The sequence below is a fragment of the Cricetulus griseus genome (assembly GCF_003668045.3).
Source record: "Cricetulus griseus strain 17A/GY chromosome 1 unlocalized genomic scaffold, alternate assembly CriGri-PICRH-1.0 chr1_1, whole genome shotgun sequence".
Lineage (NCBI taxonomy): Eukaryota > Metazoa > Chordata > Mammalia > Rodentia > Cricetidae > Cricetulus > Cricetulus griseus.
The window spans coordinates 143,289,702-143,305,708 of NW_023276807.1; the positions used below are offsets into that span (position 1 = coordinate 143,289,702).

General features: G+C 46.2%; 1 protein-coding gene across 1 annotated transcript in view; it reads left to right on the plus strand.

The window, feature by feature from the left end:
• Cracd (capping protein inhibiting regulator of actin dynamics) overlaps nucleotides 1-15,275 on the plus strand; it is a 31,428-nt gene extending 16,153 nt beyond the window's left edge. The window contains exons 5-8 of the mRNA XM_035452647.1: nucleotides 368-3,218; nucleotides 10,033-10,223; nucleotides 11,221-11,383; nucleotides 12,249-15,275. Of these exons, the coding sequence (XP_035308538.1) occupies nucleotides 368-3,218; nucleotides 10,033-10,223; nucleotides 11,221-11,383; nucleotides 12,249-12,409 (3,366 nt within the window). The 3' untranslated portion in view covers nucleotides 12,410-15,275. The remainder of the gene's footprint in view (nucleotides 1-367; nucleotides 3,219-10,032; nucleotides 10,224-11,220; nucleotides 11,384-12,248) is intronic.
• The last annotated feature ends 732 nt before the right edge of the window (nucleotides 15,276-16,007 follow it).

A 16,007-nucleotide genomic window follows, 5' to 3' on the forward strand; every position in this document is an offset into this window, starting at 1 on the left:
CAGCCGCAGTCACTTTACATATACAGGAAACAGAGATAAACGTTAGCGCTCAGCCTGCTTTCTCCTCTTTCTCCATCTTAGGCTCACAAAGACTTAAGCCCTTGAAATGGTGCCCCGCCCCCCACATTCAGGTTCGGCCTTCCTGCTTCAGTTAGGCAGTTCTGGAAACACCCAAAGGCATGTTTCCATGGTAACTCTAAGTCCAGTCAGGTTGACAAGGAGGTCTAACCATCATGGGCAGGCAGCTGCAGGGACCGCTGTGTCTGTACTTGGGCACCTGTGATTAAAGAGGACCACCTGCGCTGTGGCTGGGAAGAGTTGGGCCGGCGTGGTAAAAGGCTAATTCTGCTTCCCTTTTCCGGGCCAGGATCGTCAGAATGTGCCAGGCAGCTTCGAGAGTCAATCCTCTGTGGACCAGAACGGACAGCCGGGAGAAGACAAGCACATTTGGCATGAAGAGGAACCAGAACCTCTGGACTCTCACGAAGATAAAAGACTCCAGGAAGAGTATTGGCGGGAACTTGAAGCCAAGTGCAAACGGCAAAAAGCCGAAGCAGCTGAGAAGAGGCGCCTGGAAGAGCAGAGGCGGCAGGCACTGGAGAGGAGGCTTTGGGAGGAAAGTCTCCGACAGGAGCTGCTGGAGGAGGAGGAAGGCGAGGAGGAGGACCTGCAGCTAGAGGCGGGCAAGGCACCTCCAGGGGAAGGGCGGCGGTCCGGTCTGGAGGAGCAAAGATGTGCAGAGCGAGAGCTGGGGGAAGCCGACCACCTGGAGGTGGAAGAGCGCAGGCGTGAGCAGAAAGAGGCTGAGAGGCAGGAGGAGAAACTGAGACAGCGGGATGCCCAGAGGCTGGAAGAGGAACTGAGGCAGCGTGAGGCCGAGAGACAGGCAGAGAAACTGAGGCAGGAAGAGGAGCTGAGGCAGCTCGAGGCTCAGAGGCAGGAAGAGGAGCTGAGGCAGCTCGAGGCTCAGAGGCAGGAAGAAGAGCTAAGGCAGCTCGAAGCCCAGAGGCAGGAAGAGGAGCTGAGGAAGCTGGAGGCCCAGAATCAGGAGGAGAAACTGAGGCAGCTCGAAGTCCAGAGGCAGGAAGAGGAGCTGAGGAAGCTGGAGGCCCAGAAGCAGGAGGAGACACTGAGGCAGCTCGAGGCCCAGAGGCAGCATGCTCAGGAGGAGGAGGAGGCCAGGAGGATGATGCTGGAGCTGAGGCAGGAGGAAGAGTTGGAAGCCGACCACATAGAAGAGCTGAAAGGGCAGGCAATGCAGGCGCCAGGGCCGCAGGTGGACGAAGGCCCCCAGAGTCCAGAAGGAGAGAGCCAGCCTCGGCTATCGGACGACTCTGATCAGCAAAGCCCACTGCAGCGGGACCTTGAGAAGCCAGAGGAACAAGAAAACCTGGAATCCGTGGGGCAGAAAGAGATGGCCCAGGAGCAGAAGGAAGAAGCCAATGCGGGCAGCGAGCCAGCAGGGCAGAGGGGAGACTTGAGCATGGAGTGTGGGGGTGTAGACGTGGAAGAGAGAGAAGCCACTCAGATAGACAACCCCCGGCCTCAAGAGGAGCAGATTGGCGGAACGCCGGCCTCAGAGGACAAGAACGAAGCTGTCCCTGCAGATAAAGACCGAAAGGTGGAGGAGCTCCGGTGGCAGGAGGTGGACGAACGGCAGACCATGCCCCGGCCCTACACGTTCCAGGTGTCCTCCGGGGGTAGGCAGATTCTCTTCCCCAAAGTCAACCTGAGTCCGGTGACTCCCGCCAAGGACACGAGCTCGGCCCCAGTGACCCAGGAACCGCCGGTGCCTCGCGGTGCCGCCCCACACGCCCTGCCCTCTGCGCTAAGCATCCCGCACACAGCCATTCTGGTCACTGGAGCGCAGCTCTGCGGCCCGGCGGTCAACCTGAGCCAGATCAAGGACACGGCGTGCAAGTCCCTCCTGGGCCTGTCAGAAGAAAAGCGGCCGGTGGACGTTCCCACAGTGGAGGTCAGGTCCAGCGGCAGCAAGGCCAGGCCTCCCCCGGAGTCGCCGAGCAATGCCGCGGCGCTAGCCGAGTGGGCTTCCATTCGATCCAGGATCCTGAAGAATGCGGAGGGTGACCAGCGTGGCGACAGAGAGCCGGTCAGAGCCGGGGACGAGCCCGCTCCCCGAGTGCGGTGCGATTCCCGAGGGAACCTGCGCAGGACGCCGCCAGTCAATGCCAAGTTCTCCATCATGCCGGCCTGGCAGAAATTCTCAGACGGCGGCGCGGAGACCTTCAAACAGAGCCTGGACGGTGAAAGCGTAAGGAAAAAGCTGGGCCCAGCACCGGGTGAAGAGACAACACCCCAGCCTCCGCCTGCTGCGGCTCCGGAGCCTCGGAAGAGCATGGAGAAGCAAGAGGTGAGCCAGGAGCCACCAGACACCACTGACGGATGCAAATTTGCCAAAGACCTTCCATCTTTCCTCGTGCCGGGCCTGCCTTCTCCGCAGAAAGCTGCTTCCCGCACAGGGTCCACGACCACTTTGGACAGCGAGACCACGAGTGAAATAGGAAAGCCAGACCCTGTGGTGCCAGGAGGTGAGGAAAAGGTCTCGCCCTTCGGTATAAAACTGAGAAGGACCAACTACTCCTTGCGCTTCCAGTGTGACCAGCAGGCTGAACAGAAGAAGAAGAAAAGGCACAGCAGCACCGGAGACACTGTGGATGGTGGCACCCCCGCAGCCGGAAGCGACCCTGGAGACAAAGAACCCGCAGCGGTGGCCCTCAAGCATGGCACATCCCTTCCCCAGGAGAAAAAGCTAGCCCCTCGGAGGGACTCTGCCGAAAGCCCTTCTAGGGGTCACTCTGTTGCTGCAGCCCAGTTAGGGCTACCACCAGCCAGCAGCCAGACCCTAGTTCCAGAGCAGGACAAGGCAGTAAGCAAAACACCACCAATACAGAAGCCGGCCCTGGCTCCCAAGCCCACCAGCCAGACTCCACCATCATCCCCACTCTCCAAACTGAGCAGACCCTACTTGGTAGAGCTGCTTGCTAGGCGGCCTGGGAAGGTGGATTCCGAGCCAAACGAGGCTTGCAAGGAGAGCCGGGAGAGCAGTGATAACCAGCCGTCCTCACCAGCACTGCCAGAGGAGCCGAAGGGGCCAAAGAGGGATGAGGAAGAGGTGCCTGAAAAGAAACCGGCTTCCCCACCTCTGTCATCCAGCCAGCAAGAGAGACCTTCACTAACTTCTGAAACAGGTAGAAAAGGTATGTGGCTGCGGATCACACCGGGTAACCAGCTTCTTTCGGTGGAGAGGGAATTGAGAGAGAGCCCAGGGAACTGGCTCTGGGAACATCTTAATTAGAAACAAGTTGGCCCCAAATCAGTTCTTCTACACTTTAACATCCTTTGGATTGAAATGTAGCCCCAGTTAACACAGATATCTTTAACCATTTTGAGCAAGTCTGTAGAGGTGATCAAAAGTAGAGTTTTCTAGACCGGAAACTGCCTTCCCTCTGGGTGGCTGCTGCAGAACAGAGAGAGGAAGGTCCTGGCATCAGCCTTGGAACTGTGGAGTTTCTTCGCTGTTATGTAAAATGAGCTTAACATCCTCTCAGTTCTGCAGACTTCCCGTAGTGGCAGCACTTGGGAGGCAGGAACAGGTGATCTCTGAGTTCTAGGCCAGCCTGGTTTAGAGCCAGAGTTCCAGGACAGCCAGGGATGCACAGAGAAACCCTGTCTTGAGAAAAGAAGAGAGGGAGGAAAGAAGGAGGGAGGGAAGGAAAGAAGGAAAGGAAGGAAGGAAGGAAGGAAGGAAGGAAGGAAGGAAGGAAGGTTAGTCAGAGCAACCCTTGGCTCTGACTGCCTCTTCATACTGAACATTTGAGGTGGCTAGATGGAGATCTGAACTGGCTTTTGTGCTTCCATGGAATGTTCACCTAATCTTTCTAGAGACAAAGTTTGGATCATGGCCAGGAAGGTTCTCTTTTTAAGTGTTCAGATTTGGGGTGGGTTTTGCTTCCTTGAGAAGTGTTGGCTTGGTTACTTCTTTTCCTTTATGGAAGCCCCTAGAGTACTGCGGTGAGTGTGACATGCCAGAAACCATAGATGGGCATGGTTATGTCTTTCTGCAATGTCAGAATTGATCAAATAACAGTAAATTCACAAGCTATAACAGTTTTATTGTTAGCCGTTTGCCAAGCAACCTCTGTTTTCCTTGGCCATTGGCAAACCAAGTTCTCTTAGTCCAGTTACTAATATTAAATCTCATATCGCACACCACATACAGTAAAAACGCACATGCACCCAAACATGTTATGGAATGCCGGCAAAGTGTTAAGCCTCAGCAAGGCTCAAGAAATCCAAAGAGGCCTTATTGGAGGCAGGGAGCTGATAAAGCTGCAGCATCACTGAGTAATCAGAAAGGAAACAATAGTAAACCCAGTGGGAGGGGCTGGAGGGCGACTCCGCAGATTAGAGCACTGTTGCTCTTACAGAGGACCATGGTTTGGGTCCCAGAATAGCACCCTCACCTCTCCATAACTCCAGTTCTACGGGATCCAGCACCCTCTTCTGGCCTTCACAGGTACCAGGCACACATGCAGTGCACTTGCACATGTGCAGGCAAAACACCTGTACACACACACACACACAGAAAGAGAGAGAGAGAGAGAGAGAGAGAGAGAGAGAGAGAGAGAGAGAGAGAAAGAGAGGAGAGAGAGAATGAGGGAGGGAGGGAGGACCAACCACTGGAGGCACAGAACCATGTTGATAGGGAAGCAGGGTTTGGTGTTAAACCAGGCCTCAGGCCTTAGGGTTGAGTCCAGCTGCAAAAACAGCTGGAGGTGAGATGGCTCAGAGGTTAAGAGCACTGACTGCTCTTCCAGAGGTCCTGAGTTCAATTCCCAGCAACCACATAGTGGCTCACAACCATCTATAATGAGATCTGGTTCCTTCTTCTGGCCTGCAGGCATATATGTAGGCAGAACACTGTATACAAGATAAATAAATAAATCTTAAAAAAAAAAAAAAACAGCTGGAGGTAAAGGACTATGGAGCCATGGAAAGGGTTTGGTGTCTTTATGGGGTACTGGTGCCTCCGTGTGGTGTGTTCTATAAATCCTCAGGCTTAGTCTTTCTAAAATAATTTTAATAGGCCCGTGTGCCTGTATGTTCCCAGTCTACTGCTGTCTTAGGGTTTCTATCACTGTGACAAAACACCATGACAAAAAAAAAAAAAAAGCAAATGGGGAGGAAAGTGTTTATTTGGCTTACACTTCAGCATTGCTGTTCATCACTGAAGGAAGTCAGGACAGGAACTCAAGCTGGGCAGGATCCTGGAGGCAGGAGGCCATGCACAGGCCATGGAGGAGCGATGCTTACAGGCTTCCTCCTCATGGTTTGCTCAGTCTCTGTCTTATAGAACCCAGGACCACCTGCCCAGGGATGGTACCACCCACAATGACCATTAATTAAAAAAATGCCCTACACCTGCATCTTATAGAGGCATCTTCTCCACTGAGATTTCCTCCTTTCAGGTAACCCTAGCTTGTGTGTGTAACTGATATAAGGCTAGCCAGCACAACTGTGGTAAGTTACCAGGTGGTTCTTTTTCTTTTAGGAATAAGTGTATCAGTCTGCCTCATGGGCAGTGCTGGACAGGCAACTTCAGAGGTTTGGTGGTGGTGTTGTCATCTGTACAGCCATGCATTCATAAGGATGGGCTCCAACAGCCCCAAGGTCATGTACTTTAGTTCTGACAAAGTGGGCTTCTCTGGCTGAGGCAGCCTGGCACTCCAGTTGAATACAGTGCCTTTCTCTATAGCACCTTTCTTCTTCACATTGTTTTTTCTCACCCATTTCAGGAAGCCATCTCAAGTTTTAGAATACTCAATATACTCAATATTAATGCAGATTAATCTCTTGATAAGAATCTTACCAGGCAGTGGTGGCTCACACCTTTAATCCCAGTACGTGGGAGGCAGAGGCAGGTGGATCTCTGTGAGTTAAAGGCAAGCCTGGTATACAGCACAAGTTCCAAGACAGCCAGAAACCCTGTTTCGGGGGTGGGGTGGAGGGTGGGGGGTGGGATCTTACCCTTAATTTTCTTGTTTACAACAGTGCCAACAGCATACAGAGTAATGGTGCAGACTCATCTAGTTTTGCTATAACTTACGGGGCATTCCTTTTTTAACAGTGTCCTTCCCCTTATCTACTGTATCACCCATCTTACAGATGCGGCCAAAGAAACAGCCCTATGTTTTCTAAAAGACCCAGAGGATATATATAGGGTGCTTCTTTTTACCCTTGTTTGCCAATTTGGTGAATTACTGGAAGATGGGGGTTCAGCCCAAAAGACAAGTTTTCCTAGATGGACACGACTCCTTGAAAGTAGTGTTGTAATTTAAGAAAAGCAGTGCGTGAGAGAAAGACGCCATGAGACAGGGTCCAAACAGAGGGGTTTTTTATTAGGGGAAAAGGATCATAAAAATTGGGAAAGGGGGGACTGGCCTTTGGGGACAGGAGCAGCAGGAGAGAGGAAAGAGGGGCAGAGAGAGGAGGGAGAGAGGAGGAGGAGGATGTGAGGTAGGCAGGGCCCTGTAAAAAGGAACATAGTGGGAGGCTGGAGAGATGGCTCAGAGTTAAGAGCACTGACTGCTCTTCCAGAGGTCCTGAGTTCAATTCCCAGCAACCACATGGTGGCTCACAACCATCTATAATGAGATCTGGTGTCCTCTCCTGGCATGCAGACAGACATGGAGGCTGAAGGTTGTATTCCTAGAAAATAAATAAATCTTTAAAAAAACAAAAAAGGAACATAGTGAATGTGCACAGGTGGTGCTCTTAATGGCTGCAGCTGAGGGCATATCCTGTCAGAACCCCAAGGACAGACAGTACAGATGCCTGAATACTAACAAGTAACCCATAGATTCTTTCCTGTAGTGACTGATATTTGATGGGTGAGCTCAGTTTTCATTTTGACTTTAGCTTTTGTGTCACTAGCTTTTGTGATATTTGCAGTCGCTTTCAGCCTTGTTGGTCCATCATCACCCCTCTCCCATGAAGAAAAGCTCATTTCTCTTAGAGATTTCTCTTTTATTATTGTCATTTTTCTCTCTAAAACTATTGCCACCCCTGTTTCTTCCCTGGTAGTCAGATTTTGGATTGTCAGACTCCAAATTAAATAGGCTGGGCATGGTGGCACATGCCTTTGATCCCAGTACTTGGAAACTAGAGGCATCAGTTCTACGCTTGCCACTTTATAAAGGAGTTAGATCTGAGAAGAAGTGGACCAAAGAAAATACAACGTGGCACCGTGATTTGCAAAGCAGATGCACTCCATCCCTCATGGATCTTGCTTGTAAGGTAGATAATATCCTGGAGGCTTTAGCTGATAATAGTTCTACATGTATACAAACAATAAAGTGGAAGTCTATGCTTAATGTTTTTATCTAATAAGGTGTTCAAATAAATTTGGTCAGCCCTGGCCTGGAGTAGTTGACTAGCAAAACTCCAGTTAAGGGAGGCAGTAACTAAAGCAAGTAGTCCTCCCCCTTTCCTGCTTATTTAGTTTATTCTTTTTGTTTGTTTGAGGCAGGATCTCCACAGCTGGGTGCTTGTAACCAAACTCTAGTCCTTGTAACACTGGTATAAGATCTTAATCACTGAGCCAGCTCCAGGTGGCCTGGAACTGGCTATGTAGATCAAGCTAGTCTCTAACTCTCACAGATCTGTCTGCCTCTAGGTTTAGTGGTACATGCCTTTAATCCCAGCACTTGGGAGGCAGAGGCAGGTGGATCTCTGAGAGTTGAGGGCCAACTTTGTTACATAGTGAGTTTCAGGACAGCCAGAGCTATATAATGAGACCCTGTTTCAAAAAAACCAAAAACCAAACAAAAATATTTTAACCAATATTGCTAGTTATACACAACTGAGTGAAGGTGTCAGTATCATCCTGGATATCCATCATTATCCTTAGATTTTAGAGTAGATAAATAGGAGCTGGGTAGATGGCTCAGTGGTTAAGGTCTGATACTGCTCCTAAGGATCAGTGTGGTTGTAAACACCCATGTTGAACAGTTCACAACCATTTATAATCCCAGCTCCAGGGGAAGCCAATGCCTCTGGCCTTTGTGGGCAGACACACACACTCATACACACTTCAAATTAAAATAATTTTTGAAAGTGGCAAATTGAAATTTTCATAATTTCGACACCCCTATGTAATGTCTTACACATTCTCCAGGACATTCAACCAATTTTGAATACCACTGTCTAACAAAGAAGCCTGTCTTAGACTAGAGGCTATGCAAGGACAGTGGGATATCAAAAGAAATTCTAGTCTTCAGCTACAGCCTCAGTTTTTCCATGTTCTGGTGGTGAGTGTTTGACAGTTTCATAAGCTAGTCCATAGTAGGTGGTCCTGTACTTTAGAATATGTGACTATATGACAATTACTATTTTGTCACAACGCTTTAGGAAAATCCTTGGCTGAGTCTCAAACAGGAATCCAATTTTAATGTCCTGTTTATATTCTTGTGAGCCAGACCTAGTAAGTCTTTAAACTCAGTCTTTTAGAATCTGATCCAAGGTGCCTCATTAGTGCAGTGGGTAGTACATCAGTCTTATAAAACACGATCTGTAACTCCAGACTACACTATGCAAACTGCAGTTCTCAGGAAATAAAAACTTCCCTTTTCCCCCTTAAAAACAATTGGTCTTTTTATTTTCTGTTGTTTTAGGAAATAGACTGCAAGACACAAACACTGTGGAGTCTGAATCCCCCAGCTTAGACTGTGAACGTTGGTCGGGTTTTTGGCATGGTGGCTTTGCCATTTTTGATGCTTTCATAGAAATGGCAGGTCTCTGTCCATCAGCTTCATAATAATGGCAATGTACCTAGAATGATCCTAAAGACATGCTATATTCAGACACTGGCCTTCCCTTGGAAGTGGACTCAGATGTTTATAACTGGAGCAGACCCCTGTGTCTTGCTTCTAAGAGAACATCTCTCATAATCTGGCTTCCCCCTTCTGTACTGTTTTCTAGTAGTGCCAAAGCCTGGTCAGTGAACATTTGTCACCTTAGTTTTGTCACTAGCCCTGTCTTCTCTATACTGTGTTACTTTGACTGTGGTTGACGTGTGCTGGTAGCTACAGTTCTCCATTGTTGCAAAAAAAAAAAAAATGTGCCCCATTTGAGCTTAAATTCTTGATTCCAACTTGTTTTCTCCTTTTTGGTCTTTCTCTTTATGCTGGGGTGTAATATAAAGTCCATCTGACTGAGGGCCCCAGTGGTAAGATTCTAGACTATCAAGTGTAAACTTCTATTAGATTTCTGAGGAACAGGGCTATAGGAAGCTCTTTTCTTTTGAGATAATAAATAATTCAATACAGTTATCTCTGAGAGTATGTGAGCTTACTTAAGAGAAAGGGGGACTTTTGACTCATGGGCAAAAATAATAATTACACATCTCTTTTTTAAAGTGTAGGCCAACTACTATTCTAAATATTCTAAACACAAGAAGCTCTTTGCATTTAAAATTTTGTTTGTTGAGACAAGGTTTTACTATATAGCCCAGGCTGGCCTTGAACTCATGATCCTTGGCATGATATTATAGATCAACTTTCAAATATAGGCATTGGTTCACAGTCATGGGGTTCTCACTATGTTCCTGCAAGCCTTGCCCTCAGCAGCTGCCTCAAGTATACAGCATCACTGTTGTTTTGTTCTTCAAACACTGGGGTTCCTTATAGAATACTGTTTGAGAAGAATGCTTCCATTGCTAAAAACAAATCTCACTGAGACAATGAACTACGTACTACCTCGGACTCCTGTAAACATGTTTTGTTTTGTTTAACGACATTGGAAATTTTATTTTCTTGTAAAGTAGTTTCACTTCTAAGGAAGAAAAATGCCCATTTTCCTGTTAGTCAAAGAAGTTACCTTTCCACCCAATGGAATCCCTTGAGCATCAGCATAGGCATTATAAGCCTATCACTAATTATGTCACATTCTTATGGGATGAGAAGCTAAGTCAACTGCTAACCACAGCAAACACCATCTTTCTTTCCTCCACAGAGAAGCCGATGTTGCAGAGCAGGCACTCTTTAGATGGCTCCAAATTAACAGAGAAAGTTGAAACTGCTCAGCCACTGTGGATAACCTTGGCACTGCAAAAGCAAAAGGGGTTTCGTGAGCAGCAGGCAACTCGAGAGGAGAGAAGGCAAGCCCGGGAGGCCAAACAAGCAGAGAAGCTCTCCAAAGAAGCTGTGAGTTGCCCGCTTTGTTCTCTGTGTAGCTATCCTTAGCTTAGCTCTCTTCTAAGTCATGGGATATGTTTTGTAAGATGCTAACTGGAAATGCTGTTTATAAAGGGCAGGGAAGTAAATAAATTAACCACCTTTTAGTCAGGGAAGCATTTTTCAGCATAAAAATTTAATTTAGTTTTACTATGCTTTTAGGGGAACCTTATTTGGCAGAACCTAAGATGTCTGTCTGTATTTCCAGCAGCAGCTCACACACAATGGTTATAGTAGTGCCCCTTCCCACAGATCTGAGGTTTCACTTTCCATGGTTTGAATGGCTCAAGGACAGTCATGATCTAGAAATAAAGTAGAAATTTCCAGGAATAACAATTCATAGATTTAAATTGCCATTTTGTGTAATGAAATCTCTTGTTCTACTCCATGAGGCATGAATACTCTTTGCCCAGTGTATCTACACTGTATATGTCAACCACCAGTTGGCAACCTGATGGCCATTTTGGAAGTTAGTGATGTAACAGGGTTCCAGTGAGTGCTCATCCTATTTTACTTAAACATAACTGATGGCACCAGGTTATGACTGTCATGGTACTGGAGATTAGCATACGCTAAGGAACTGTAAAGTGAAAGGTCTTGACTTAATTAGAAAGAAAGAAAAAACAATCACAAACTGAAGTGATTGATAAACAGAGCAATCAGGATTTAGTGCTGTTCCTGGTTTTAGACATCCCACGAGTATCCATCTTAGAGAAAGAAAAATGGTGTATGTAGGAGATGTCAGGACATAAGTTTGTGCAGTGGACAGGTGTACTAGGGGCCTTGTTCTATGACCTAACTTTAGGATCATCTTGATGGGGCTCTTCCTGGTAAGTGACTTTCCATCCTTGGAACATGACACTGAGCCCTCACTGGAGGCCTGACTTGAATGTGCAGCTCAGTTGCTTGTTGGGGTGCTGAGAGGTCATGCACTGAGAACATGCTTTCCCTGTCATTCCCAACGCAGGTCAGTGTCAGCCCACAGCCTGGAAGCAGTCGAGGAAGCAGAGCTGGTTCCCTGCACAAGTCTGCCACTCCGTCAGAAGAGAAGAAGCCCGAAACTGCAGTGTCCAGGCTCCAGCGCAGAGAACAGCTGAAAAAGGCCAACACTCTTCCCACGTCCGTGACAGGTGAGAGAACAAATCCAGCCGTTTGCCTGGAGTTGCTGTTTTCCCTGAGAGCATCTTTAATTCCTACCTTGGAATGACTTAGCATCTTAGACATCACAGAGCACAGGCTCTCAAGAACGAGTTGTAAACTGATGCAGATGGCAGGAATTCCCCAGCTCTCAGTGAAGACAGTAAATGCCTTTACAGTCATCTCCTTAGGGGGGTTGTATGTAGTCTTTACCAAAACTTCAACTGTGGCTAATTTGAAGCTGCTAATATGACCGCAACCTGCTAGCCCTGGTTTCTGATCGTTTAACAGGCCAATGTGAGTCATCACCAGTACCTCACTGCCTATATCATTCATTTCCATTACTTCCCCCTCACCTCCTTCCCATCCTCCCTACCCCCCCTTCCCTTTCCCTCTCTCCCCTCTAAATAAGTCAAAATCTTGTTCTGGAGACGGGACCATGTGGGAAATATTTGCTAATGCATACAACATTTCAGAGAAGTTCAGTGGTACACACCTTTAATCCCAGCACTCCAGAGGTATAATCAGGCAAATCGCTAGGAGTTTGAGGCCAGCCTGGTCTACAGAGAGAGTTCTAGGATAGCCAGGGCTACACAGAGAAACCCTGTCTCAAAACAGGAAAGAAATCTGTTGTGTAGCACAGTGACCAGAGCTAACAGCCTACTGAATTCTTAAAGTGCTGAGAGTAGATTTTAAATGTTCTTACATAAATTTGTGAACAACAATTAGCTAGATTTAGCTGATGTGTGTGTGTGTATGAGCAGCATTTTATGTACAGTAAGTATATATAATTCTATTTAAAAAAGTTTGTTTTTATGTGGTTCTTACTTACTTCTCTTTTCCTTCAAAACGATGCAGTGGAGATCTCAGACTCTGGGCCTCCAGCACCACTGGTAAAAGAGGCCCCCAAGAGGTTCTCCACCCCAGATGCTGCCCCGGTGTCCACAGAACCTGCCTGGCTGGCTTTGGCCAAAAGAAAAGCAAAGGCCTGGAGCGACTGCCCACAAATCATTAAGTAAACAGTGACTCTTACCCATTTCTGTGGCCATTTGCTGGCTTTTCTCTTGCCCTTTTTATTTATTTATTTTTTATATGAGGTAAGGAAACCAAGCTAGGGAAAAGAAGCATGTTTTATAGGCTCCAAAATAATGTTTAGAAACTGAACTGGTGGTGTTCATTGTAAAGAGTGTATTTGCACAATCCTGGGTCCTGGTGCCTTGAGCTCCCCCTAGTTCTCAAGAGACAGTTTTGTCTGAGGGACCACATGAAGCAAAATCTGCAAACGAGAGCTCAGGAGAGCCTGCCATGCCCATCCATGGCCTTCTCATACATATGCACACCCACGCACCATTTCAGAACATACCCTTTGCCAATCTTTGTAAGTTTTTTTTGTTCATTTTTGATTCTCTACTCTTCTATCCAAAATATTTACCCTACTGTGTTTGCATATGTAACAGTGACAGGTTCACATGTACATAAAACATGGTGTCATTCTCCTGATGCAGTGACTGGAGAATAAGGAAAAGCTGGCCCCCCAACTCTGTGCCTGTGTCTGGTTTTCATGAATTTTTCCCCACCCTAAAACCACAACAAAGCAAATCCATTCACACTCATACTACACTAGATCCATGGTGTGCCCTGTTATACCAGTACCCTTTTTTAAAGACACATAGACCATTTGGCCTCACTGGCTCTAAGGAACATTTGCATTTAGTCTGGTGAAGAAAAGGAGATGCTGTGCCAGAGTTGTCTCTGAGAATCCCCATATAGTATAGTGCTGTCCAGCAGCCCAGGCTGCATTCCCAGATCCCGGGAGCACAGGGCTTAGAATACAGATTTTAGGAAAAACTCTTCAGATGAATTCTGGTATAACCCAAATGTTTTAAGAACCTTGGTGTATGACAACTCTGGTATAATCTAGCTTTTCTCACCATGAAGAAAAGGCCTGTCCACCCAAAGATGCAAAAGTGAGACAATAAAACCATCACCCAAACCAGCCATTTATGTATGATAGTTTAGGTTGCTGGCATTACATGCCTCTGAAATTTCCCCTTGGACTTTAGGGAAAATGAACAAGCCAAGATGTGTAACCTACTTCTACGAAGGACTTCTTACAGAGAATTTTTTTCCTTTATTGTACTTGAATAATTCAGAGTCGAATGTTCCAAAGCATTTACAATTCAGAGCATTCACCTTGATACCTTTAAGAAAAGATGCATCTCAGAGTTTTACGTGGCCTTGTATCATACACATGTGCATACAAAAAAGGGACTTGGCAGTTTCAAAGCCACATGTATGTTTATTTCTCTAGATTTGCTTTCATGACACTAGACATACCAGCAATGCCTACACACTGCTGGCACTCACTTTGTATTTCCTGGTGTTGGCATATTTTCCTTTTATAGGTGCAGATTCTTCCTTTGCCCAGTGCAGGGGGATTTGCATCCCTTTTCTCCCACACCAACACATTTTATTGCATCCATCACAACTTCCTCTGTGCTTACTCAATATGCAATGTGCTGTTGTTCTGTCAACCCTACAGGATGACAGGGATGCTGTTTACCATATAGAATCCATTTTCTCTCTAGAAACAGTGGCTCAGCTTCATGAAGCAGCTGGCATGTGTGGTCAAGTGGATAGCTGTACTACTGCAAGTCAGATTTAGTATTATATATTCTGGACCTTCAGACTGTTAAGAATCAATGTAACTTTTTTTGTTGTGTTATTACTATTGTAAGCAACTAATATTCCACTGCACGTTTCTCACACTGGTATTCTTTTCTAAATCTTATGTGTAGACAGTTGTTAGTTCAATGATTTCCTCACTGGTATAACACTTTTGAATGGGAATCGTCCCACTCAAAGCCCTAGAATTACAGAATGGGAATCTTCCCACCCAGTGCCCTAGAATTATAGTGCCACAGTGATCCTTGCAAACTGACTACTTCTTCCATCCTCTCAGCTTTGGCCTGTACCACAGTCATGGCAGCAAACAGGTACAGAAATAAGATGGCTAAGGAAGATTAGGACTGGGCATGGTGGCTCATGCCTTTTACCCTAGCATTTGGGAGACAGAGGCAGGTAGATCTCTGTGTTCAAGGCCGGCCTGGTCATAATGAGTTCTAGGCCAGCCAAGGCTACACAGTGGAGACCCTGTGTCAAAACAGAGTAACAGATAGGTTCATACTGATTCAATACCCATGAGCCCACACACAGTACAAGAAACAGCTTAGTTAAAAATGCCCCATCATTACCTTTAAAAGGAGAACCTACTGAGGAAAGGGCAGTCACCATACTTGCTGAAGAGTACACGTTTAGCATTTCATTTACAAGTTACCCCAAACCTGCACTAAATACCAATGAAGTGTTATTCTGCTTTAGTTGCGTTGCACTTTTCTGAGCAACAAACTATGGGGAAGTTCTGTGGAAGCAGAAAGTTCAAGACTTTTTCTTTTTAATGAATAACTGCTACATTAAATATACAAGCTTTTTTTAAAAATTTAAACACACTTCTTCTGACAAGGTTATAGGTGATTAACCTCTGTTTATAGACTTACATATGGAAGTAGAGTTTTTGGTTTACTTTAAAAATGTTTCAAGTGCAATTGTTTCTTATAAAACATGGTTGATTACCATTAAATTCTCATTTTAGCTGGTTATCTACAAATGTATAGTGTGTATCCACCGTCTCTTCTTGTGATGTTTAGTTTGCTTATTTTAAAGCAGCAGCATTAGCTACAAGTGTCTTGCAATATTTTTATCAACAATAAAATTAAGTAGATACTTAATAAAAATTCCTTAGTGTGATTTTAATATTATTTTGAGATTTTGGTTGTATACAGTTTGAATGTAAAAAATGTCCATTATTTAAGGGAAAAGACCTTTCAATAAAATACTGACAAGACCTTTGGCACTGATGGAATGTCCTTTTTTAAGCTGAAATTCTGACTGATTTCAATGGCCATCTGTGAGCAATCTCTTATTTATCTTTATATCCTGGAAACCCACAAAACTACCTTAATATATTGTGTTCTCTAAAGAAACATAATTGAGCCAGATGGTGACAGCTCACAACTTTAATCCCAGAACTTGGAAGACAGAGGCCGATAGATCTCAGTGAGTTCAAGGCCAGCCTGGTCTACAAAGTGAGTTCCAGGACAGTCAAAAAACCACAACTGATCAGATCTATTTAGCTTGGTGGAGAGAAATGAAAAGTTATCTGTCTACTTCCTGTGAAATGTAAAGACTATTAGGATTGCCCCAGAGAAGCAACCAACTAATGTCCACATGAGATGACATTCAAGAACTGGTTCATGAGGTTATGGACATCGGGAAGTGCCACTGTGTGCTGTTGGCACACTAGGGACCTGCAGAACCTGTGGTATAGTTCAATTCAGATAAAGGCCAGAGACCACAAGACCAGGGGGCTGATGGTGTAGCCTGAGAAGCAGAGGGATATGACTGCTGCTGCTGAGTCTCCTTCCCATACCAGGAGCTGTGGTGTCCAGGTTTGGGAATATGGTGAGCCTTGCTCAAGAAGACAATGTTCTTTCCTCTGCCACCTTCTATTCAGACACTCACTAGTTGGATAATGCCCACCCACAATGGCACGCTGAT